The 26,186-nt window shown below is 44.8% G+C and overlaps 1 protein-coding gene and 1 non-coding gene across 2 annotated transcripts in view; one reads left to right on the top strand and one right to left on the bottom strand.

The window, feature by feature from the left end:
- Nucleotides 1-1,723: 1,723 nt before the first annotated feature.
- On the bottom strand, nt 1,724-1,909 carry LOC119626663 (U2 spliceosomal RNA). Its single transcript, XR_005242816.1, has one exon. It is a non-coding gene; the product is annotated as a U2 spliceosomal RNA (small nuclear RNA).
- A 3,535-nt stretch (nt 1,910-5,444) lies between these two features.
- The window catches only part of POU2AF1 (POU class 2 homeobox associating factor 1), a 30,823-nt gene continuing 10,081 nt past the window's right edge, over nt 5,445-26,186 (top strand). Inside the window, exons 1-2 of the mRNA XM_008020800.3 lie at nt 5,445-5,857; nt 25,994-26,124. Of these exons, the coding sequence (XP_008018991.1) occupies nt 5,842-5,857; nt 25,994-26,124 (147 nt within the window). The 5' untranslated portion in view covers nt 5,445-5,841. The remainder of the gene's footprint in view (nt 5,858-25,993; nt 26,125-26,186) is intronic.

Raw genomic sequence — 26,186 nt, 5'->3', positions numbered from 1 at the left:
GTCACCCAGGCTGGAGTGCAGTGGCCGGATCTCAGCTCACTGCAAGCTCCGCCTCCTGGGTTCACGCCACTCTCCTGCCTCAGGCTCCGGAATACAGGCGCCCACCACCTCACCTGGCTAGTTTTTTGTATTTTTTTTAGTAGAGACAGGGTTTCACCGGGTTAGCCAGGATGGTCTCGATCTCCTGACCTCGTGATCTGCCCGTCTCAGCCTCTCAAAGTGCTGGGATTACAGGCTTGAGCCACCGCGCTCGGCCTGCTCTCATATTTCTTGCAACATCCTCCTGGGTCACTCTTTTCATTTGAATGCTTTCTCTAAGAGCAATTTTAATGGGAGTCTTGTAGGGTTGAAGATGTTTTCATTATGCTACAATATTTGAATGGAAATTTGGCTAGATTTAAAATTATAGGTTCAGTGTTCATTTTCTTAAATACTTTAAAAATATTTCTTCATTATCCGCTTGCATCTAGTTTTGCTGTGGAGAAGTATACTGTCATTTTGATTCTTGTTCCTTAGCTATAAACATATTCTTTTTCTCAGTAAGCTTTTAGAATGTCCTCTTTGTACTGGTTGTTTTAAAGTTTCATTATAATGTATCCAAGTGTTTGTTTTACGTTACCTCTATTGTTGTCCATGAGGCCTTTCAATCAAAGATTTTTCATCTTTTTTTTTTTTTTTTTCAATTTTAGGAATTTGTCATTTCTGTAAGACAAGGACAAGGTAAGAATAACCACTGTTTCCATTGTTACTTGTCATAGTACTGGCCAACACTATAGGAAAGGAAAAAAATAAGAGATGGAAGAATTGGAAGGGAAAAAATAAAACTGCCATTGCTTTCAGAAGAGATCACCTTCTACCTAGAAAGACTATGATAACCAACAAACTATTAGAATACATAAAATAGTTCAGCAAGGTTTCTAGAAATAAGATAAACTCTCAAATATTAGAATTTTTCTATAGCATCACTAACCACCTAGAAAATTATGTAAAAAACAAGATGCCATTCACAATGTCAACAGAAACTAGAGCATAATTGAGAATTAGTTTGTTTAAGAATATACCATGCTCCTGTGGAGAAAATTTTAAAACTCTAATAATAAAATACATGGAATATGATCTGAAGAGATGGAGAGCTGTCCCATGCTCAGCTGGGCCAAATTAATTTTATAATGACATCACTCTTGCTTGAAGTAATCTATAAATTCAATGAAAACCAATACAAATTTCAGGTTTTTTTTTTTTTTTTTGGGTACAGGGGGAGTCTCTCCCTGTTGCCAGGCTGGAGTGCAGTGGTGCGATCTCTGCTCACTGCAACCTCCATCTCCTAGGTTCAAGCCATTCTCCTGCCTCAGCCTCCTATGTAGCTGGGATTATAGGTGCTCACCACCATGCCCAGCTGATTTTTGTATTTTTAGTAGAGACAGGGTTTTGCCATTTTGGCCAGGCTGGTCTTGAACTCCTGACCTCAGGTGATCCATCTGCCTCGGCCTCCAAAAGTGCTGGGATTACAGGCATGAGCCACGGTGCTGGCTGGGATTTTTTGAGGAACTTGATAAACTTATTTGAAAAATTTAAGCTGTACTATAATAAATAACAATAAAAACTATAAGGTACAAGAACAATGAGACCAGTAAAATAAAATAGGTCCATGTACATAAAGTATGTATTTATATTTGAAAAACATACTATGAATAAAGTTAGCAGATGACAAGAGTGAAGAAATTTGTGTTAAGTAAAACTGAAAATATCTAGAACTGTACATCTAGAATACAGATGTGCCAAGAATTTCTGCTGATCAACAAGAAAAAGGGCAATCCCAGTATAGAAATTGGCAAAGGAATGAACAGACATTTTAAACTGGCAAGAACAGATACTACACTTGATCTTAGCCAAAAGGTCAAGAAGTGATTGAAGGGGTATTTTGGAGAAGAGAAACTCCATAGGGTTAACATGCATAGGAAGACATGCTTACATTTATTAGTATTAGTAATGTGAAATAAACCACTATGCTATCACTACACTATTACACTAAAACCAAACAAACAAACAAAAAAAACAAAGAAAACCGCTACACTGTTGCTATCACTACATCTACCACACTGGCAACATTTAGACCTTGGATAATGCCAAGTTTGGTGGTGAAGTGGAAATATGAGAAGCTGGTGGAAGAATGAACTGCTGGTGGAAGTCTTGGACAGCAATTTGTTTGTATTCAGTCAGATTAAACATATGCCTATTCTTTGGCCCAGTAATTCCACCTCTGGGTATATAACCCCAAGGAAATTTTCACATGCCTCTGAAAAAAGATGCATATAAGAATGTTCATCGATGCTTTGTGTGTGGAAGAGGAAGCTGGAGACAATCTGCTTAAGTGAAATGCAGTGCTCGCACACCATAGAATACTTTGCAGGTGTTACAAGTGATGCACGGAATGTCTACATCAATGTGGATAGATCTTACAACACTGTGCTGAATTAAAAAAACAAGAAACGATGTGAAATGCATAATAAAACATCATCTACATGAATTAAAAATCTAGACATGCCAAACAATACATATCTTATAAGAACAGGCACAAATGTCTACAAATAAAAGCTTCAACATCAACCACTGAAAAGAGTTGCCCTGATTGGAATGGTGGGTGGGTGGTGGGGGTATGAGGGGACAGGAAAAAGAATAGACATGGAAAATAAGGGGGAAAGTAGATGAATGAATAAACAAGTTATGGAGCAAAATAAGATAGGGGCTTTCAGAAATCAAAAATGATGAGAATGAAGATGATTAAAGGCTAAATGAAAAGAAAAGATCAAGACTTGGCAGAGGTAATGGCATATAATAAGCACTCTGTAAATATTTATTAAATGATGGAAGAAATGAAATTGATGGTGAATCTTTTTGCGAGGCTAAAATTTCTTTTGCAATATGAATCAGTGCTCTTTAATAAATTATTTTAGAAGTTTTGATCTTGGCATATCAAATTCCTTAAAAACGTGAGCACACCTGTCTTTGGAGACATCTGGATCATGTTCACAGATTTTTTTTCTTTTCTTCCACTTCTTGAGACACTGCATAAACATAGTCGCCTCTTTTGAACTATGCCACGCAGTTTGACTTTTGATTCTAAGTCACAGAAAACGTTTTCCTGGAAAATATTTGCTGTTTTGATCAAGTCTTGATTCCATAGCACCTGCCTGTATGTGGTCACTGATAGGCAGGGTATTTGCTGGAAGAAATGAGCTGGAATCTGCCTCATGAACTTTGAGGCCATAAGAGTGGATGGGTTTATTGCTGGCCATGATGGTGGGCTTGCCTACTGACATTTTGTTTTTCTGCCACTGTACAAGATCTGATTTGTCAGAGTAGCTGTGGGTCTCACCTTTTCCTTCGCTCTTTCCAACGGACAGAAATTTATCCCATGAGATATAGCTTCTATTGATCTGCTTCAGGTTTTAATAATAATGATCCTATATTACTACTAACAAACATGGCTGACACTTGGCATTTACTGCTTTCATCTTAATAAATATCTTTTAGTGTAATTATTTAGAGCTCTGACTCTAGTCAGATGAACTTGGGTCTGGCATCAACCTATAACCTGAGAGCTTGGTGACATTAGACAGATGAAATTCCCTAAGCATTTGTTTGTTTCTCTGAACAATACAGACAGAAGTTTCCTTACAGCGTTGTTGTGGTGACTAGATTAGGTAATGTATTTAAGGCTTAACATGGAGCCTCCTGCACAGTAAGTGGTTATTATTATTACTTTGTGGAAATCATTGTGCTAGGCCTGTGGGGAGAAACTGAGATGAATAGGAAAAAGTTCTGAATTTCATGGATTTGGAGAGAATAAGACATGACCAAAATAGACAAAAGACAGACCCATGGGAGAGAGGACCAGCAAGGTCACATATCCTCCTAAGAACCTGTGAGACACAGAACTGATTCTTCATTTTTATAAATGAGGAAACTGAGGCTAGATGAGTTATGTGACTTGTTGAAGGGGACACAGCGAGTGAGTGTCAGAGCCTTCATGGGAACCCACAAGTCCTGTGACTGAGGCAGGCCTGAGGGATGTGCCTCTGTTTCTCATGGAAACTCCTCGGTGCAGCCTAAAGCCTAGTGATGCTGCCCCCTGCCAGGCCAGGGTGTGGACTGCCAGCCACCACGGCATGGGGGCCTCCGCTGTCCTGAACTTCAGAGGCTTTGCGGGGAGGGCTTAGAGCCAGCCAGGAGACAGCCTTCCCTGGCTTTTGAGTGAGTCATTTATGAAATGTGGACAGCAATTCTCCTCAAGACCTGCCCTCAAATCAACAACCTATTAGAGACAGTAATTCCTAACTTCATCAGATGAATTTTTACTGGGGGTCAGTATGCTCCAGTTCTTGTGTGGGGCACTGGAGAGGCAAAGATGAAACCTCCTTGAGAAACTGACAGAATCATGTGACAATTCACCATCACATAATGAACAAAGTGCTCTAAGATCTGAGAAGAGGGACACATATTTTCTGGGCTAGGGGGTTTGTCCTTCCGGCAAGAGAGGGCAGCAAGGTCAAAGGCAGGGAATTGCATGGGTGTTGGGTGGTGCTTAGAGGGCACTGGGACCAGCGGTAGGAGGGCAGTGGGTGGTGAGGCTGGAAAGGAAGGCAAGGGCTCGATTGTGGGAGGCCTTCCAGGCCTCCAGCTCTGTGGCTGAAGGGAGAAGGTGAATGCTTTGTAGGCCAGACGACAGCATGATCAGCTCTAGGGGGTGCAAGACGGCTCTGAGGCAGTATGGACGGCAGAGCAGCAAGGCCCCACACCAGCTCTAGGGGTCATAGCCAAAGGGTCCTGACCCCAAACTGACTGAGTCCCTGGAGCTTGAGCATGTGGACCTCAGATATGCAGTGGCAGAAGACTTCCAAACTGGGAAGGAGCCAGTAGCCAACATCCCCTACACTTCCAGACGGGGAGCCCATGACTTCTACTTCAAGAAGCTTCCTGTTATCAGTGGCTGGGCACTCGCAGAGAGGCCCTGTTCATCCTGTGCCTACAAGCCCAGCTCCAGTCAAAGAGCACAGGCACGTTCTCCTTTCTTCCCTGAGGGTTGGCCCCCTTCTCCGTGGGCATAGCTGCCATCAGAACCAGCGCCCCCATATTTCAGCATGATTAAGCCTTGCCATTTTGGGGGTGGCTGGGGGCGAGGGGAGGGGCTATTGTGTTTCAAAATGGAATAAACAGAAAAGCAATATTAAAAGAATGAGGAGGTTGTTTACTGAGGCTTGAAGAGATGACAGGTGTTTCCTCCCAGTTGAGAACCAGTGACCCCTGGGAATCGCATTTCCCGCTGATCAGGCCCCATGGCGGGCTGAGTCCTGCCCATGCCCTGGTGGCCTGGAAGCCTGCATGGGCGCCGTGCAAAGACCAACGTTTTCCAGAGGAGCTTTTGGGCTCATCACTGGCCTGGGGAGGGTTTGACACGGGGTTCCCACAGCTTGCTCCACACCACCTTCACACCCACACCCGGCAGGTCCCCGTGGGGCCGGTGCAGGCCGTGGCTGCCCGCGCTGCGCTGTTGCTCTGTCCCAGCTGGCTGGCTCCGGGTGTGGAGCACTCTGGGCTGGGGCCTCTGGGGCGCGCACAGTGGGGTGACAGGCAGCCTGGCTGCAGAAACGTTGCACCCGTGCCTGAGGTGGGAGGATGTGATGACGCGGCCCACGCAGCGGGAACCCAGGCCTTTAAAAAGCCCAGGAAACAGCCTCAGCGCAAGCGGTGGCTCCACTGGAGGAAAACACACCCCGGTCTCACATTAAAGAAGCCAAACTGTCGGCTTCAAAGAGAAAAGGCAACATCCTGTCACAGGCCATGCTCTGGCAAAAACGTAAGTGGTTTGGCTGTGGCTGTCAGACCCAAGCCAGCGCCAGCAGGGCCGGGCGATCACCGCTTGGCCTGGAATTGGGGAACTGGTGGTGGAGGAGATGGGGTCACGGGGGAGAGGGGAGGGGGTTTAGGTTCCAAGCCCGGGAGTGGGGAGCGGGGAGGTGGGCGGGATGGAGCCTGGTGGAGAAACCAGCCTGTCAGAGGTGATGCTGATTTTCCAGGCTGGAGGGGAACGAACTAGTGTTCCAAGGTGGGACGGCTCAGGGTACCTCCGCTTCTGTGCATGAATCACTGTGGTGAAGAAAGGGCAATTTATGATTCACACGACAAAAGCCAGATGTGGGATAGGTTTGGTGTTTGGAGGGAAAAGCCGTGCAGTTCTTTACAGGAGGGGCTTTATTTCCATAAGTAGTGGCTCTTCAGCCTGCTGTTGAATTCCCTGGGCCTGTTTCTAGCTGAGTGACTTAGCTTTCTGCCAGGGCGTGACTTGTTCCTGTGGATACCCTGGGAGGAGTGGAGACCTGGCTTGGTGAAGCGTGTCCTCACTCGCTCCACTGTCTTGCCTTTCGTCATTCTTTTTCCCCTTCTGTGACAAGGCTTGTCTATCCTACTGCAAAGGGAGCAGTGGGTTTATCTTTGGCCTTGATTTTTATCCCTGGAGTTGGACAGAACAACTGTGAACTTTATTTTTCTTTATGTGGACCAAACAGTGACTTACCTTACTAATAAACTGAAATAATACAGATTATTTACAACATTCTTTTCATGAGGTAAATGAAGTCAACTCATCAGAGTTCTGAGAGTTGAACCTTATTGGGGCTTAGTTCTATACTTCCTCAAGCAAGAAGAATGATCAAAAATTGCTCTTTCTCTTAACGATTCTTAGTTCCTTAAAATGCCGTTTAGTTAACTTAAGTACGCCGTGCCTCAAGCAAACTTAATATGAGAGAATCTAGATCTACAGAAAAAGATAAATTAGGGAGTATTTTTATTTTATGGAAAGATACTCAATTGGATCCATTAAAGTTCTGAAAATATAACTTCGTTGATTAAAATGTTACACTGTCACCTTATCACCAATTTACTCTCTTTGCTTTATATCTTATGTAAATTTCTCTGGAATTAAGCTGATTAACAAGTAACACAGAAGAGTGATTTCAAAATTTCTCAGATTGTGAAGACCCACCATTGTTTGGTATCAGTAAGATCCATTTTTTAAAAAATAAAGGGAAGTGAACTTTAATTTGGGTTTGAGAGTTATGGACTCCTTCCCAGATAACTAGGAATATTCAAGAATGGTTGGCTTGCAACTCTTACCAACAGGTGATGGGGCAGCAGCAGCCTATCCTTCCTGGGACCATGGCAGCTGACCCTGTTGTGAATGCTCTGTGGATGAGGGCAGGTGGGCATTCATCTCTTTACTGGGGGCTCCTAAGCATCTGTGTGTCCTTACACTTAGGGCTGCATCATTTGATTTTTGTGTGAGCCCCTAGAGGGACTTTTGCCTCAGCTCCTGCCTTCTATGAGCAAGTCACTTTCCTTTTTCTCAATCCTTAGATTTTTCGTATGTAAAGTGGGGGTAAAAATCATACCCACTCTGAGGACCTACCCTTAGTAAGTGAGGTGCCACTGAAGTCATGTTCATTGCTCTGTCTGCATCAGCCTCTCAGCCTCTGAGATACGAGTTGCTTCCCTGCATTCACAATCTGCCATATTCTCCCCTCTTGGTTCCGTACTACATTTTTTCGTTTCTAATTCCTTCTAAGAGATGAACAGACTTTTTCTTTGTTTTTGTTTTTGTTTTTTTTTTTCGAGACAGAGTCTTGCTCTGTTGCCCAGATTGGAGTGCAGTGGTGCGATCTCGGCTCATTGCAACCTCTGCCTCCTGGGTTCAAGTGATTCTCTCGCCTCAGCCTCCCTAGTAACTGGGACTACAGGTGCCTGCCACCACACCCAGGTAATGTTTTTGTATTTTTAGTGGAGATGGTGTTTTACTATGTTGTCCAGGCTGGACTCAAGTGATCCACTCGGCGAGTGCTGGGATAACAGGTGTGAGTCACTGTGCCTATCCCCCAATTTTTTTAAAGGGGATGCTGGAGGGCATGCTTCCTGCTCACGCTCTGGAGACCAGTCAGATACAGCAAAACTCCATTGTAAGGGAGACCACATTGTAAGCTCATCAATGGAATAACTGGGGTGAATGTTTCCCCATGTTCAGATGAACACAAATCAAAATTATCTTGAATTGTCTTTTGAGCCTTAAAGGAAAAGTAGGAGAGACCCTGGGCTCTGGACCCATCCCCTTAGCCTGAACCCAAGTATGTGGTATAGAGGGCACCTGGGTGACTAAACCCTGTGGGAAAATCAGTAAAAACAGGGCAGCATGTCAGCCCACTTAGAATCACCCGGTGGAAGGGCAGGGTTTGAAATCAGACACCAAGAGTGCTGAAAGGGCACTTTCTTTTTTCAGAAAACACCCTCGAGGCATGAGCTGAAATGACTGTACTATGGGGTTCTGGAAAGGGTTAAGAAAACATTCACTTTGTGAATGTTACCTCCTCCCTACCTAGCCCATGACCCTAGTTTGTGGACTAAATGTGAACCCTGGCTTTTGGTTAAGATTAGAGCATAACGTGACAAAGCCCAGAACTGCTGGCACAGAGAAGTAGAAATCTTCAAGCCCCAACCAATGGATGTGAGATTTGCTTGATGGGCCAACTGGATGAAGTCACTCCATCTGTAGATTCTCTCCCTGGGTTCTGGACTTGGACCTGCTGGTCAGGTGTAGATGTGAAGCGTTACTATCCCTCCCCAGCTAGTAGTGGAAATAGCAGGAACCTTGGAGGGAGACCGGTCTGGATTTGAAAGTTGACTGTGCAACTTAGTTCTTTCTTGTGAGAAGGAAATTTCCATTCATTTCCTCATCTGGGAAGCGGGAATTCTAATTCTGCCTCCCAAGGTTTTTGTGAGAATTAAAGTAGAGAATGTAGGTAAAATGATAGCAAGTTTCCTGCTAAGTAGTGATAGTGGTGAGTTAGTACCTTCCATCCTGGAAACCTCCTGTGGGCCCATCTTGAGTGATCAGTGTTATGTTAAATTCGTATAACCTTTTCCACACTTTGATTAGAATAGTTAAAAAGCCACAGTCTATGGGCGCCTGTAGTTCCAGCTACTCGGGAGGCTGAGGCAGGAGAATGACTTGAACCCGGGAGGCGGAGCTTGCAGTGAGCCGAGATGGCGCCACTACACTCCAGCCTGGGAGACGGAGTGAGTCGCCGTCTCTAAAAAAAAAAATAAATAAAAATAAAAATAAAAATAAAAAAGCCACAGTCTAAATATTCTTGGGTGATAGGATATTGCAAAGTTTTCCAAGGGTCAAAAATAGGGATCTGCAAACTATGGCCTCTGTGACAAATCAGGCCTATCACCCCATTTGTAAATACAGTTTTATTGGAACACAGCTATGTTTATCATTTGAATATGTCTAGGGCTGCTTTTGCTACACGGCAGAGTTGTGTAGTTGTGATAGAGACTGTGCAGCATACAAAGCCTAAAATATTTACTCTCTGGCTTATTATAGAAAAGCATTGCCAACCTCTGGTCTCAGATGATTTGCTTGGTTCTTCAGGCATTCATTTCCTTAAGATACTCAGTATCCTGGAGTTGTACAATGCCAACACCAATGGAAATAAAACTTGCAGCCAATTCATTAAATAATTTGGACAATGCCCCAAATTGATTTAATTGAATTTCTTCCTTAAAAGTGATAGGACTGTGTATAATAAACTGAACTCCATTTGTTAGAAAGTGAACAAATTCAACAGTTGCTTTTTATTGTTGTTGTTTGTATTAGGGAATGATCTACATGCTAATCAAAGGCAGGCTTGACTGATTTTCTTTGGACTGGCTCATTGTCTTGGTGTCCTGTAGACTTGACCTTGAAACAGGAAATAAATCGTATCCAATTATTATGTCATGGATATGCCTTTGCTTTCAGACAACTTGAACAGAGCAGAGATTTAGGAAACAGAAAAATTAAGGCCTTAAAATTCTCATCAACATAGAACTCTGCTCTCCAGATTTACTCTGGGGTTCCACTAAAGAGCCAACATTTTTTGGGAGGCAGTTAAAGATAAGTAAAATGTGTATTATACATACAATTTTTGGAAGCCTATCTCCCACATAAATTTAAGCACAAGATATAATGAGAAGGAATTTAGGTTTCTGGACAACCTCTAATATTTCTATTCTATGTTACAACCTTTGCTTATTTAATAAGCCTAGTGAGCACCTTTACTTCTTACCAAGTTGATTCCATTGATTCAGCAGTTCTTTTTTTGAGATGGAGTCTTGCTCTGTCGCCCAGGCTGGAGTGCAGTGGTGCAATATCAGCTCACTGCAACCTCTGCCTCCGAATTCAAGCGATTCTCCTGCCTCAGCCTCCTGTGTAGCTGAGATTACAGGCACATGCCACAATGCCTGGCTAATTTTGCATTTTTATTGGAGATGGGGTTTCACCATGTTGGCCAGGCTGGTCTCGAACTCCTGACCTCGAATGATCCACCTGTCTTGGCCTCCCAAAGTGCTGGGATTACAGGCGTGAACCACCACACCTGGCCAATTAATCAGCTCTTGCTGTTAAGGGCAAGTAGAATCCAAAAGAGAGACACGAATTCACGTGCACCTTCTGGAGGTGAAATAAAGGACAAACATCAATAAAACACGCAGATTTAATTGGTAAAAGAGCAGATGATGCTCTTGATGGATATTTTACTTACTGCCCCTTACATTTATTTACTAAAGAAAATGCCAGATTTGTCCTCAAAGTTACTGACTCAGAAGTTTTGAAAGCTCTCTTCCAATTCACACTTGAGATTCTGTTCTTTCATGAGGAACCAAAAATAAATAAATAAATAAAAAAAATCAAGTTTGCCTACACTTGTTCATTAAATGTGTGGACATTTAATTCATAAAGAAGTCTTGTAAATGTTTGCTTTTAACTTTCCCATTACAAAGTAAGTGTTTTTTCCCCCTTTGACATCTTTCTAAAGTAGTTTATTTTCCCTCTTAATGAAGATGTTCACCAATTTCTTATTCTGAGCCAACCAAACCAAAGTTGGCTAACTGATTATGAACATTAACATAATTCTCACCTTTATGAAATGCTTAGTAACACTCTAGTTTTCTTGTGTTTGTAGAACTGCTTGACAAAAGTGAGCCTACCTGGGATGGGGAGGCCTTCTCTGAAACGCTCTTGTCCTGCTTGTGTGATGCTGGGGACAAAGCACTGTCCTTGAAGGCAGGAGCCAGGGTTCTACTTTCCATTCTAAAGATAATTAGGTGGGAGACCTTAAGCAAGCCACCTAACCACTTTGGGTCTCAGATGTTCTAGTGTTGGAATGGACTTGCCTTTTCCTGGCTAATTTTCCTAGAGATTGAACTTGATTGAGGTTCTTTTCCAGCTCTAATTGTTGAGTTTTCCTGAGGGTTTGTATAAAAAATAAATACACATTTTAAATCAGAAGTCCTTAATTTAATAGATGGGATTCTTATGTCTGCTTAGGTAGTGTTTTTCCACCTTGGCCACACACTGGAATTCTCTGAGGAGATTTAAGAAACACAGATGCCTGGATCTCAACCTAGAGCTTCTGATTAAATTGTCCTGGGCATCGGAGGGGAGCTGCAAATGCCTCCCAGGTGGGAAGGCTGAGAACTGCTGACCTGGAGGTTGAAATGGATGGCTTCTAATAAACCTTTGGGCATTACTAAGAGCAGAAGAATGCTCAATACTTTTATCAGTGATAAACAAACATCTTTGGGGGATGGAGAACTTATTTGGTGCTATGCAGTATACAAAATGTTCTGTTGGATCAGTCTGAATTACATTTGATTGCTGGTGAAGAGACCTGAAATAACATAGATTTAAGTAAGACAGTGATGTCCTTTCTCTCACATAAAAGAAGTCCACAGTACGGTGTTCAGGATCATACGGAGTCTCACGGTGCCAACATCATCCCACACTCCTTCTGTCTTTCTAATCTGCTGTCCCTGGCATGTGGCTCTTGTCCTCAAGGTTTTTTTCACAGTTGCCATTGTAACTCCAGCCATCACATCTGTGATCATCACATCTTCGGACAAGAAAGAAGAAAAGGGAACAGCAAAAGATCATGCCTCCCAATCGCTGCCCCTTCTCCCTCCCCAACACGCAACTTCTGCTGACATCGGATGCCATTTCTATCTACAAGGGAGTACAGCATAATTGTTTAACTGCCACCCTCCATAATGCAGGGGTTGTTAGAAATGAAAGGAAGGCGGATGTTGAGTGTAACAACTGCCAGTCTTCACTATGCGTTGAGTGCATTATCTCATTTAATCCTCATGAAAACTCCATGAAGCAGATTCTATTGTAAGGTCCATGTTATAGATGAGGAAACTGAATCATGAAGATTAAGTTAGTAACTCTCCCACAAAGCAAAATTCATCTGAACAGACCTCAAGTGTTGGCCTGCTAAGCTGTCCTGTCTGCCTGCCACAGTGCCTGTCTCTCTCACAGTGCTTAGGAGGTACTCCTGGTAAAAGCACAGGCCTTCCATGTTAGATAAGGGACCAATGGCAAAATGAGGCCTGCAGATGGTAGTTCATACCATGAGAACCCATTTTGATTGTTTAACATTTACTTCAGCTTACTCGTTGAAGAAAACAAGGTCTCTGCTTGCTGCTGTGCCTCCTCTGGGGGACTCTTTGAAGACATTTTAGCTACAATAAAAGGTTCAGAGAAGGACCTAGAGTTTGCCCCCAAATAACCCAACTCTACTGTTTTCTGGGCAGTTTTAGTAGAGAGCCCAATGTGGCAGGCAGCCTTTGCTGGGAGCCAAGGCTTCTGCCTCCTTGGCACTTCCTTCACTCTGAACTTTCTAGACTTTGGAAAAGTCAGACTGCTCCTTCATATCTGCGTGTCTGTGTGTGTGTGTGTGTGTGTATGTTTAGGTGGGGTATGGAGAGTAAGATGTCGAGAGTAGGGTTTAACTTTGAGTTAGAGAGTGACACTTCTGTTCTTTCTTTGCCTTTAGTAGTTACAGTTTAGCTTCTGGGGCAGGTGGATCTGAGGTTGAGTCCTAGGTTTATGCCTTTCTGGTTGTGTGACGCTTTCCTCCTTCTGCCACCATTTCTTTATAGGTATGTACCAGGGGTGTGACTCTTACTTTACGGGATTATGGTAGGGGTTTTCTGCTGTGCTTGGCATTAAGTAAACACTCAATAAATATTAGTTGCTGTTATTATTTTCCCATTCTGTCACAATCTACCTCTGAAGACAAAGGTTATGCTGGCTAATTTTAGATTACAATTTGTATGTCTTCTGAGTTCTGCATTTCTTGTGAAATGGCAGGCCACATATCTCCAGTCTTACAACTTGTAGTGGGTTAGTGATCAGGGTTACTTCTGATGATTAATCTGACCATTCTGTGATCAAACTTGGAACTCGGGTCACAATTTTCCTACCGACTTTGTAAGGTAGGGTGGCGGCAAGGCTTGTACTGACTGGCAAACTTGTGTTTGTTTTTTTAATTCACAAGATTGGACTGAGTGTTTGTAATCTAGTTGTGAGCAGAATGACACTTGAAATATGCAAGAAATAGATACCGAAAACTGAAACAACAATGTGTGGCCTCCTTTTCTTAGTAACAGTTTCATTAGTACCACTTTCTGGGAAGAGCTGGTCACCAAAAAATTATAAACCAGAATCATTCTCAGACCAGGTGCTGGGACAAAAAAGGATTTGACCAGTCTTAAATTAAATTACTTTTTAATCCACTAAAAAGAGCCATACGTTTCACTGGAAGAGAGCAAGCATACAGGACAGTGTTAAAACTTTCCAGGACTAGGAAATGCTGAGGTGACAGAAAGGAAAGGAAAGAGGAGAGGCAAGAAAGTTGACAATAGGAGCAAGTCTTAATGTTAGATGAAAGGCACACCAATTCAGGAAGGAAAGGAATAGAAGGAAAATCAACCATCTCTTCCTCATCCCATGCAGGTATGCATCCCTGTAGGCATCCATCCAATAATGGAATTATTTCCAGCTAGAGAAACCAACCAATGAAATAAATGATCTTCAGCAGAAGGTGGGGACGATGGAATCAGGGAAGGTGTCATGGAACATATAGAATGGGTTTGGATCCTGAAGGATAGATGGTAATCAGACTTCTGGCTTAGATCCTAGGATGTGCAGATGTATCTCAGGACATAAAATATTAGCACTGGGAAGAAAATCCAAAGATATCTAGGCTGATATCTATAACATTTTTGTTACAAACTCCCTTATTCAAATCTAGTGTAGAACTTCAGTATAAGAATAAAAATGGTGCAGTTTTGGGGGACTAGCTGGAGCTCTGATTGCTCATGTTCCCTCACATTTCCCTGCCGTTCTCACTCTGTTGGCACCTGCACGCACCACAAGTATATTCCAGGGTTCTTCAGATCACAGCTGAATCCCCCTGACCTGGCCAATCTACCCCTCTTTTTAGCAAGATCCCTGCTAGCTGGTTACAGAGAGTGGCAGTGAGTGGCTGTGAAACATGTTGCATTGGTCTTCATCAAACTTTGAAGCTGTGAAAACGATGTGTTCAGTCTTTGTGGGTCTCTTGTGAATAAGGAGGGGGTAAATTCCTAAAAAACTGACCAAGTGACTTCTTTCTCAGGCTTGAGACTAACAACCACTCCCCTTCTCCTATGTCCATCATAAAGGAATCCCTTGCATCATGAGAGCCATTGGCTAGTAAAGCTGAACATTATCCAGAAAGCTCCTCTTGACTGGCTGTGTTGTCTCTCATGAATCCATTGTTAGGGCTACTCTCACTCACATAGGCTGTACCCCAAGCCACCATGAGCCTTGGAGCTTGGGCAGTTGGGTCTGACTCCAAATACAAAACTAATGCTGGGGTCTGAAGAGTCCATCCTCCAAGGAAGTGGTCCTTACATGATGGTCTCAGGAAAAGTTAATTTTTTTCAATAAAGCTCTCTTTGGTCTGGAAAAGCCAAAATTAGATATTGTTTGAATCCAGGAACAAAAAATCGGATATCCATCTGCCTCCTCCAGCTGCCTAACCACAGGTTATTCCCATCCTAGCTCGGTAGGCAATTCTAGATTCCAGCCTTGATCTAATAAGGACAGAGCCAGCCCTTTCCTTTGCTCCATCCCTCACTGGGGTGCCACCTTGTTATAGAATTGGGGTGGCCACTGGGGTAGGTGGACTCTCCTCATTCACCTTCTGATCTGGGACAGTAGGTCTGGAGCTCTGTTTAGGCCCTTTCTCTCTCCTTCTGATGCCCCACTCTCAGCAAAGCTGAGGCAATGCCAACTATGTAATCCAGGAATCTGCTTTGCTCTACAAGGTGATTAAACTCCCATCTATGGGCACTGAAGAGCCCTCCCTTGCCCATTGCCGCATCTCTATTCCATATGCGATATGTGCTCCTAGTTTTCTAGCCCCCTTGAAGGAGTATCTACAACACAGCCTCAGCCATGGCTGTGTCCCTGGCCTTTAGGCAATACGTATAGGTTCCTTATGGGGCTGCATCTGAGGTCAGGACAAGGGAATGCCATCATATTCTGTCTGCAGCCTAATCACTGCCATTCACAAATATCCAAGGTTTTCATTTCTAGTCATCCTTTAAAAACTCAAATCTGCTGCAAACCTAATCTTCTGGTGACTGCTGAAGAAAGAAGTCTTCTGCTCAGCTCATGGTATTTTTTATAAAAGGCCATTTCCAGGGTTTGGCATCTCCTGTCTAGGATTGCTGTATGAAAGCGAGGTCTTTGACCAGCCCCTCTGAGGCATCGCTGGCCTCCCTGTCTCCTAAGTGGGGGTATCTTGCTGCCTGGGGATTCCAGGTACCTGAGAGATGAATTCCAGGAGCATAGTGAAGGCAGGTAAAGACAGGCCTTGCAGGCAGCAGAAGGCCCTGGGTATGCTGAAGACGGAGACATTCAGTATCAGGATGTAGCTGGATGGGGGCAAGTTAGGTCACTGTGCCAAGGCTACTTCTCCGATGACAGATGGGCCATGGATTGTTGGCTGAGATCAAAGGAGAAAAGGCTGTTTGTTGGGAGCGCATTATGCACCAGGTGTTTCATTGTGTTAATCTCCTACAGTTCTCATGATAACCCTTTGAGATGGATATTATTACTTTCATTTTGCAGATGGGGAAACCGAGGCACACACTGGTTAAGTGATTTGCCAAGAGTCACACAGGTGATAAACAACATAGCAGACTTTCTAAACAAACTATAGAAATGATCCCTGAAAGTATAGTCTTCATAGCAGACTTTCTAAACTAGGTCTAGTCTCAAACTATAGCACACTGCTTCTCAATGACAAGGATTTTAGTGTTGCACTGCGTCCTTCTTCTCCTCCCGGTTGAAGAGTGCCCTTAATTAGATGGAGGCAGGTTATGACTTCATTAAGGGTAGCTCTAGCCTGCCACAAAAAGCCTCTGCAAAGTTGAATCTTAGCGAGTCACGCTCAAGACTCAGCATGGAAGCTCTGAAACCTGCTGATTTCCATTTTAGAATCTGAGTTCCCTGGACTCCTCTTCTCTTGGTGGGCCAATCAGCCAAGATAGTATAGGACCAGCTGGTGACACACCCATAGGATTCACTCAGGACCTGTCACTTAGAGTGTCTGGGACAAGGGTCTGCTCATGGTGTGGCCTGAGCCTCTGGCCCCAGACCAGCCCCTCTGCATTGGAGACAGAACAGTCATATCTCTTGCACTCTCCTCTATACAGTCTCTACAGACTTGGGGCCCCAATTTGCTGCTTGTTCAAGCCTTACTAAACCAGGTGTAGGTGGAAACTATCCAAACAAGCCAGAACCACTTCAGTTCTGAGGCAGATGCAACTCTGTCACAGTTTGTAATTCTAAATTTGTTTGTGCAATTATTTGATTAAAGTCTGTGCCCCCACTAGGCTAGATTGTAAGCTCCAAGAGGGCAAGAACCTCATCTGTTCTACTCAGCAAGTACTTGCTCAGTGAATGCTCTGCCAGGGGTCTCTTGGTCTTGTCCCCTACGCTGGGACACAGTGTATCTGCGATGGGAACCCTTTCTGCTCTGGTGACCCCAGTTTCTGTAAAAGGCAGGCAGATGCAGCTGCTTTCTCAGGTGGACCTGTCCGCTGTCATTTCAGTCGAAAAATACCAAAAATAAAACCTTGCGGGGAATTGTTTGGGTCTCTCAGTTCTCGTCACTCCTCATGTGAGAAGGCTGCTGACAAGGTTCTCGTGGACTGATCTTTCCTGTCTTGGCTGGGCAACAGCATTTCTTGGGGAAATTGGCAATTGAGGGAGACTGGATCAGGGTAGTTCAAGTCCAGACTTTAACTGGAGCAAGGAGGGTTAGGACGGGGCCAGGAATCATTTGATGATTGACCTGCAGTGTCACTCAGAGAAATAAACGGGACTTGCCCGGGCAGGGACGAGGCAAGCAGTGAGGCAGAAGTGGACTGCACTTGGAATCACAGGTCCTGGGCTTGGTTGAGGACACTGTTACTTATAAGTGTAGTCCTCAGGCAAGTCACTGAACATCTCTGAGCATCTCTTTCCTCCTCGGTAAAGAAAGGGAGGGGAAGAGGAATACGTTGTAGTTAGGCCCCATCTGCAATCATTAGCATCTAAATATCTGTGGAACATCATGCAAATAGGAGTGTGGTGATTTCAGAGTTCCCAAGAGTTAAGAATGTGACCAAGAAACACATGGACCTTTGCACCCATTCATTCAACAGACCTGAGTCCCTGGGAGCACAGAATGGGTACAAACAGCCTTTTGTGCTTGACCTGATCTGCAGGAGGCTCAGAGGAAGGGAGGTGTGGTGTGGAAGGTACGGAGAGTGCCGGGGAAAGGATCCCTGGGAGTCGTGCCTGTAAGGGAAGGGTTAGAGGGCCGCTGCCACATGGAAACCTCTTGCACTTGAGGCCTTTGGCTGCCCCCACCTGTGGTTGTGGGGTGGGACACCCAGAAGTTTAGGGACAATCCAGGTAATCCTGAGGCCTCAGGGTGTAAATGCTCAGGTCTGAGCTTGGTGGAGATGGGTGGTCTTCTGTGGGTCAGCAGGCTCTTGACTTCAGCCTAACACAACCTAGAGGGATCTCTGTGTGACTGCCCTGGGGGTCCATTCCCTGCTGGCTATGACGTCCGTTAAGTAGGAATCACTCGGACCCTAGACCACTTTGGTCTGGGGCTCTGTGGCTCTAAAACTGAACAACCCTCTGCTGTCACCCCCAACATACCTTAAGAGTGTCCCCTGGGTCCCATTGTCAGGGCTGCTCTTTCTAGGTCCTGGTGGCTTGCTTAGGTCTGGGGAAATTCTCAATGACCGTGGCCCCTGGTTCAGCCTTTCCCAGGGGACCTTCCTATGGTTAATGAGTGAGCTCTTTGGGGCTGATGGGAAGGAATAGTCTTTTAGAATGGGGGACACAGGGAGGGCACATGCCACTGTCTGTTCCTTTATCTTCTCCACCCAGACCAGAGAATGTGAGGTCAGCCACCATCTTTGTGATCTGATAAAGGCATCCCAGCCTACCAAGCAAGACATTACAACTTATTCCTCGGCTGTCCAGCAGCCTTGCAGGCAACATCAAATTGTACTTCAATCATGGTTCCCCTTTCTCTCATGTCTTCCAGTCACCTTTAAAGCCACCATTTCCCCCCTGCTGTCTTTTTCTCCTCTGTCCTGGGTATCATCCAGATTGCAGGATATATGAGTGACATGTTTGTATTTCCTGGCTGCAGGGTCCTCTCAGCTCAAATGTTAGTGAATGGAAAGCCTGCGTTTACATGCATATGGGATTTCTTTGTTGGCTTACGTTAAAAAACAATAACAACAAAAGGTAAACCACAATGTAGTGTAAATGAGCGGGAAAGCCTTTCTGTAGTGTGTCAAGTTCAACCTTTGACCAAAACCCAACTTCTTTCTTCCTGTTTGGAAAAATATCAGCCATTGTCCATGAATGGAAAGAACAAATTTGAAAACTGACTCAGACCATCACCGTAAGAAAAGCATCCACATTAGTGTTTCAGTTAAAGATGTGAACAATCCTTTAGCCAACTGGAGTTAATGTTCTCTAGAAGTCCTTGGACCACAAGCACAAACAAAATTCTTTACATGAAAATGTAAACAACTCTTTTTTTTTTTTTTTTTTTTTGAGACAGAGTTTCGCTTCTGTCGCCCAGGCTGCAATGGTGCGATCTCGGCTCACTGCAACCTCTGCCCCCTGGGTTCAAGTGATTCTTCTGCCTCAGCCTCCCGAGTAGCTGAGATTACAGGCTCCTGCCACGGCACCCAGCTAATTCTTCTATGAAATGTAAAGAATTCTTTATATGAAAGTGACAGGTGCCAGCAACTATTGTGACTTGATTTTCAGTTAGAAGCCAGGGCAAGTTTGTTGGCAATAGTCTTGAATTCCTATTGTTCAATTAGTTTTGCTACAAATAAAGAGAAAATTATATTTCTTGTCAGTGGGTCTTTTTTCTTTTTTTTTTCTTTTTTCTTTTTTTAAAAAAACCAAACAAACAAACCCTGAAGATTCAATAGCATAAGATATTTCCGGTGGTTACTTAGAGTGATCAATAGTGTGTCACTATTAACAGTGTGTCACATGTCCTTCCGGGCTAGGAGTTTTTATCTTTCAAAATGGCCTTGTGTGGCTACAAGGTTTACCTGTTTTTTAGGTAAGTTCCTAAAAAATTGACCAAGTGACTTCTTTTTCAGGCTTGATACTAACAACCACTCCCTTTCTCCAATGTCCTTCATAAAGGAATCCCTTGTATCATGAGGGCCACTGGTTAGTAAAGGTGAGAATTATCCGGAAAGCTCCTCTTGACTGTCCGTGATGTCTCTCATGAATCCATTGTTAGGGCTACTCTCACTCATGTAGGCTGCACCCCAGGCTACCATGAGCCTTGGAACGGGCAGTTGGGTCTGACCCCAAGTACAAAACTAATGCTAGGGTCTGAAGAGTCCATCCTCCAAGAAAGTGGTTCTTACATGATGGTCTCAGGAAAAGTTATTTTTTTCATAAGGCTCTCTTTGGTCTTGAAAAGCCCAAATTAGATAATGCTTAAATCAAGGAACAAACAACTGGATATCCAGCTGCCTCCTCCAGCTGCCTAACTACAGATTATTCCAATGTTATTCCTATCCTAGATCAGATGGGCAGTTCCAGATTCAAGCCTTGATCTAATAAGGAAAGATACATTCCTCTCCTCTGCTCCATCCCTCACTGTGGTGCTGCCTTGCCGATTCAAGTTTCAACCAGTCAGCTGTGAATGGAGGGTACTCTCAGTAGGTGAGATGGTGGGACGGAAATGCATGCTTATCCTGCAGCCCACCTCACCATTAGAGCAACTGTCTTAACTGTTGTCCACCCCGGTGCCTGGCCCTGGCAGCTCATGGGATGTCACAAGAGGACAATGGCTGGGAGAAGGGCCTTCTCTCAAGGGTGCCTTGGAGGCTGTTTTAGGGAATGACTGGCTTCTGACATGGGCTGTCTTAAAAGTTACCCCAGAAGAGAAGTTACCATTGACCAGGCCCTAGGTGTTTGCTTAGCTCAGAGCCATCAGGAGGGACTTACCTCCTTAGATGAGTAGCTCCTGCACTGTGGTGTGAATGTGGTCTGCAAGGTGTCATTAAATAAACAAGTGCTGACAATTTTGCATATTTCCTGGGTGATATTTTATTATACTTTCATCAAGGAACTGGAGAACCATATTTATTTAAATCAGGACACTCCGTATGTTCCTAGCTTGGTGCAAAGCAGGCACAAATGTCCACATGCAGCCAGGTTGCTGGCTGAGGTGACCAGTTTGCTAGAGTTTTCATGCTCTGCACTCTCCAGCAGAACAGCAGCTGCAGACTCTTATTTTTGTGATATAGAGCATGTCTGGGTGTGTGGCAGGGGGAACTGAAATAGTCTCTGCTGACTTTTTATACCTACAGATTTTGTTTCATTGCTCATTTTGGAAAAGGGAAGCCCTTATAGGGGCCAAATTGATGGTTTTTCTGTAAATGATTTTTTCCCCCTCAAACGCCATTGGCTTGACTTCCAGTGGTATAGAAAGGCAACATGGTGAACTTCTCAGCCTGAAAAAGGAGATTTCCAATCAGGGCCGAGAGGCTCATGCTAAGGTGGAAAGATTTTCCTCCGTGATGGACTCTTGGATACCCACAGGAGACTTAAAAGGCCCTCAGACCACAGGATTAATGGTGAGAAAGCTTTGGGCTTTGAGGTTATACTTCCTGGAGCTACAAGTTAATCGGGGGCTTATTAAAATCTCTGGAGAACTCGACTTTGGGAAATTGGGTTTCTATCTTATTATTTCAGTCTCCTGGTTTATTTTCTTTGGATGTATTATTATTATTTTAAGAAATTTATTTAAAAAGTTAAAAATATTTCTTTTACATATTACAATTTAGTTGTTTTAAAGTTAATTCAGGGATTCGGGTGCCCCAAGGTGAGGCAATCGTGATTTTAGACACACTTTTTTCCTCTCCCAAATTTGTATTTGTGGGCTCAGTTCTCATGCTGGTGGCAGTAGGGAGCTCAGTGTTTACTGTGGAATTAAAAATGTTTATTGTTGCTGCACATAGGTTGGTGTGAAAGGTACCAACTACAAGTTTCAACTTGCAAAAACACTTGGCTGTTGGGCTCCTTTGGAATCGTCTTGAGGCTTCAGATTCTGATATTTCATGAGCACTTTACAAAGTCACTCTCAGAAGCACCCTCCCTCTTACCTGCTCAGTTGGAGTCAGTTACAGGTTTCCTTGGCAGCTGACTGTGGACACATGCCGGGCAGTCAGGAGACCCTTGGGAGCTGTGGGAGTCCTGCAATGGCAATAGGAAGAGGTGGGGACTTAGAGATTGCTCCACATACGGTCTGTTGTGCCAGGGCACACCTGTTGACACTGGGTTCCAAGGAAGTCCAGACATTACAGGGTGATACTCTCTGTCCACAGCACCTCTGCCAAGCACTCTTTGTTAATTGATTTAGAAACAGTAGGAGGCAGGAAGCCCTCTCTTGACAAGATCCTAGAAGTGCCCAGCTGGTCGCTTTCCAGCCAAGTGTGTGGTGTGTCCACTTTCTGGGAGGGACTGGGACCAGCAGGTCTCTGAGCCCTTCCTCAGAAGTGTACATGCAAACGAGAGGGGGCTGAGCCATACACCTATCTCTAAGATGGTCTGAGCTATGTGCATATGAGATTGAGCCCTTCTTGTCCCTCAGCTGAATTAAGACGGTGACCACAGTGCTCAGACCCCCAAGTAACCCCATTTCCCAAACTTCTCTCAAGTACACAATGCCTCAGACTGTACTTTATGCTTAAGGAATAGCTGGGAACCCAACTGAAGACAAGTGTGAATTGCAGGATATGACTGAACAGAACTGATGTATGCAACAGCATGGATGGAACTGGAGGACGTTATGTGAAGGGAATAAGCCAGGAACAGAAAGACACAATTCTCATACTCTCACTTGTATGTGGGAACTAAAAATTCACACAGTTGAACTTATGGAGATAGAGAGTAGAATGATGGCTACCAGAAGCTGGGAAGGGCAGCAGGGGGAGTGGGAGTGGGGATGATTAATGGGTGCAAACATATAGTTAGATAGAATGAATATGATCTAGTATTTGAGAGCACAACAGGGTGACTATAGTCAACAATAATTTATGGTACACTTAAAAATAACTGAAAGTATAATTGGATTGTTTATAACACAAAGAAGTGACAAATGCTTGAGGGGACGGGTGCTTTATCTACACGGATGTGATGAGTATGCATTGCATGCCCGTATCCAAATATCTCGTGTACCCCATAAACACATACACTGACTATGTACTCACAAAGATTAAAACCAAAAATGCTGATGTGGCCATGGCGTGAGCCTGAGAAAGAGTGAGCAGAGTGTGGGAGGGCAGGTGCCCTGTTTGCTGACAAGTCAGATCGTACCTGGGGCCTGTGGTCATCCCTGGGCACCACCCAGCAGTAAGGAAAGTGGCAAATGGAACTTGTGCAAGAGTGACTCACCCAGAAGGAAGGTGGGGGGACTAAAACCATGTCATTTAGAAATAGCTGAAGGAATGAGGAGTCCCTTCAGACCTGGGGGGCACCTGGTATCTCTCCTCAGATGTGGGAAAGGAATATTACCACTAATACTCATGATAATAGGAGCGCACATGTATTAAATGCTCTATGCCAAACTCTATTCCAAACACTTCACATGCAATTCTTAAATTACCCTACAACATACATACCATTATGATCTTCACTTTATAGATGAGACAACTGTAAATGGATTAAGAATTGTGAGTTTCATTAGAAGGTAGTGGAGGGAAATACGACGCGTGTTACCATAAGTTAGCCTCAGTAGGAGGAAGAGCTGTCTGACATAATATCTCCCTAAAAGGAAGGTGGAAAAGGCCAGAGGGAAGAGAATTAAAACCACATGTATCGAGCATTTACCCTATGCCAGACATGGCCTTTGGAGCTCCCCATGTATTATTTCGGTTAATCCTCACAACCACTGTGTGAGGGAAGAATTATTATTCCCGTTTTACAAATGAGGAAATTGAAGCCTAGAGACATTAAATAAATCTAAGAACTTTCCACCAGTAAGTGACAGCCCAGATTTGAATACAGGTAGGTGTGGCTCTCAAGTCTACTGCCATCGGTGTTCAGAGCAAAGGTGGAGGTGCACTGGTGGCCCCGGGAGCCAGGCTAGTTCCCCGGCTAGACACTCCCATGGCAGCCTGAATTTCCCAAGTTGTGACACATTCATCTGCTGGTAACTTTTGTTGCTTGTCTTCCCCATTAGACTGCAAGATCTGCGTGGGTGGGTGCTGCATGGGTCCTGCTCAGCTCTGTACTCCTAGGCACTAGAAATATTTGAAAGAATGAATGAACACCAGTAGAGATCTCTTGTTCACAGGGGAGGTTAAAATAAGGATAATGAAACTGCTATTGGGATGTTATCGGGAGATGCTTATGTTAAATTAGGAATGAATTATCAACGGTTGTAATCCCAGTATATTTTCAGAATTATCTGAGAGATTTTTTCTTTTTTGAGACAGAGTCTCAGTCTGTTGCCAGGCTGGAGTGCAATGGTGCGATCTCAGCTCACTGCAACCTCACCTCCCAGGTTCAAGCGATTCCCCTGTGTCAGCCTCCCAAGTAACTGGGATTACAGGCATCTGCCACCACATCCGGCTAATTTTTTGTATTTCAGTAGAGACGGGCTTTCACCATGTTGGTCAGGATGGTCTTAATCTTCTGACCTTATGATCCACCCACCTCAGCCTCCCAAGAAAGATTTTTTTTACATACAGATTCCTAGGCCCATATCAGCCCCCTAGAATCAGACTCTCCTGGAGCAGGACCTGTACCTGCATATTGCATCATTTCCCGGTTGATTTGCTACCTGGCCAGCTGAGGGACCTTGGAGGATGAGTCTGAAGTCCACTTGTGGTACTGGGATTCCTGACCCCCATCATCTGCCCCTGGGGCTCACTTCCCACTTCCTGTTGCCTCTTTCCACTTCCTGTTGCCCAAGCTTCTCTCTGCCTTCTGGGCTTCAAGGCCAGGCCTCGCTCGTGGCTGGAGCCTGGAGGGAGGTCTGGTGCCGAGTCAGGCATGGGACCTTATCAGCTGGGTATTTACTGAGCAAAGTTCAACCAGGGCAGCGCTGGAGATCCGGGTTTAACAGATACCTAGGCTTCCGGGACTTTGATTCAGAGCCCAGGTCCCTGGGGCCCTTATCGGTGGATAATAATGGGCTTCCTGTGGAAGTCCTAAGGGCTAGTATTTCTTGGCTTACCCAGGCCTGCTCTCTGAGAGCCCAGGGCCCCTAGGCCACAGGCTGTCTAGGTGGACAGCTTGTCGCTTCCCAGCCACGGCTGCTTTTCAATTGCTCTCCCAGGCCAGGAAGGGCCCTATGCACTGGCTCTTACTTGGGTCAATGCTTTGGTCTCCTGGCTTTGACAGCAAGAGGGGAAGGAAACCTTCCCTCAGCAGCAGGTGGACACTCTCTGGCCCCAGGGCACATGGATCACCCTTGGGTAACTGTCCCATGCCGTGGAAGTCACCGAGAACCTGGGAGCCACTTGCCTTCATCCTAAAGGTGTAGGAGAGGTGAAGGGAAGACAAATGGCAGCATGTCTTAAAGAATCACTCAATCGATTAATCAATAAGTATCAACTGAGCTTAAAACGGATGGGCATGCCACTGGGAAGATATGGAGAAATAAGGTAGAAGAACTCCCTTGAGACGTTTATAATCTAGTTGTGGGTATAAGACACTTCCATCAAAAAGAATAACTGTTACATAACTGAATTTTTTTGAATGTCTATGCTGTGTTTATTTCAGGCATATACTGTTCTACCAATATGCCACATCAGGTGACTTCTCTCAATATTCCTTTGACAAAGAAACTGAAGCTTAAGAGGCACAGAGAGGTTTAGTACTTACCCAGGAACACACAGCGAGGTGGTGGCAGGGGCAGGATTTGAGGCCTGTGCCATCTGGCTCAGAGTCCCTGCCCTTCCCGCTGTCCCCTACTGCCACCTGATGAATACGAATCAGATCTGGAAATGTTTGAGAGGCTGTAGAATGTGGAAATTCCTCAGGCTGCAGGGGTCAGGCAGGAGGGCTGCACTTGAGTTGGGTCAGCAGGAATCAAGAGGTTGGAAGAAGTGAGAGGGAATTCTGACCGTGGAAAACCTCAACCACAGATGAGGAGGTGAGACACGCAGGAACACGTAGAGAATACAGACAGACCTTCTGGTTGGAGTCAGGGTTTGTGTAGTAGAGAGTGTGCAAAGTGGTGAGAAAAATGGGTTCGGATCTCATTCTGAAGGCTGCCCAATTCTAGAATAAGAAGATGGGCCTTCGTCGTCTGGGTGCAGGGGGCCTACAGAAGGTTTGGGAGTAGGAGGAGTGACAATGCTGGAGAAGCATTCTAGGAAGTGTCACGTGATTCTCTGTGTTCAAGCACGACTTAGGGGAGCAGACAGATCCATGAGGAAATGAGCACTTTGGGGTGCGGGCTCGTCTGAGAAGGACCATGGGCTCCAGGGACATTGCTTTTCACAGCCACAGCTCCGGAGCAAGCCCCCGCCCCAGCCCGGCCATACCAGGGCGTCCGCGTGAAGGAGCCAGTGAAGGAACTGCTGAGGAGGAAGCGAGGCCATGCCAGCAGCGGGGCAGCGCCTGCACCTACGGCGGTGAGAGTGTGTGTGAGAGAGGGTGAGTGTGTGAGAGAGAATGTGTGTGTTAGAGATAGTGT

This window comes from Chlorocebus sabaeus, chromosome 1 (assembly GCF_047675955.1).
Source record: "Chlorocebus sabaeus isolate Y175 chromosome 1, mChlSab1.0.hap1, whole genome shotgun sequence".
Classification (NCBI taxonomy): Eukaryota; Metazoa; Chordata; class Mammalia; order Primates; family Cercopithecidae; genus Chlorocebus; species Chlorocebus sabaeus.
The sequence above is the reverse complement of the archived record's forward strand: the minus strand, read 5'-3'. Positions and strand labels throughout refer to the sequence as shown.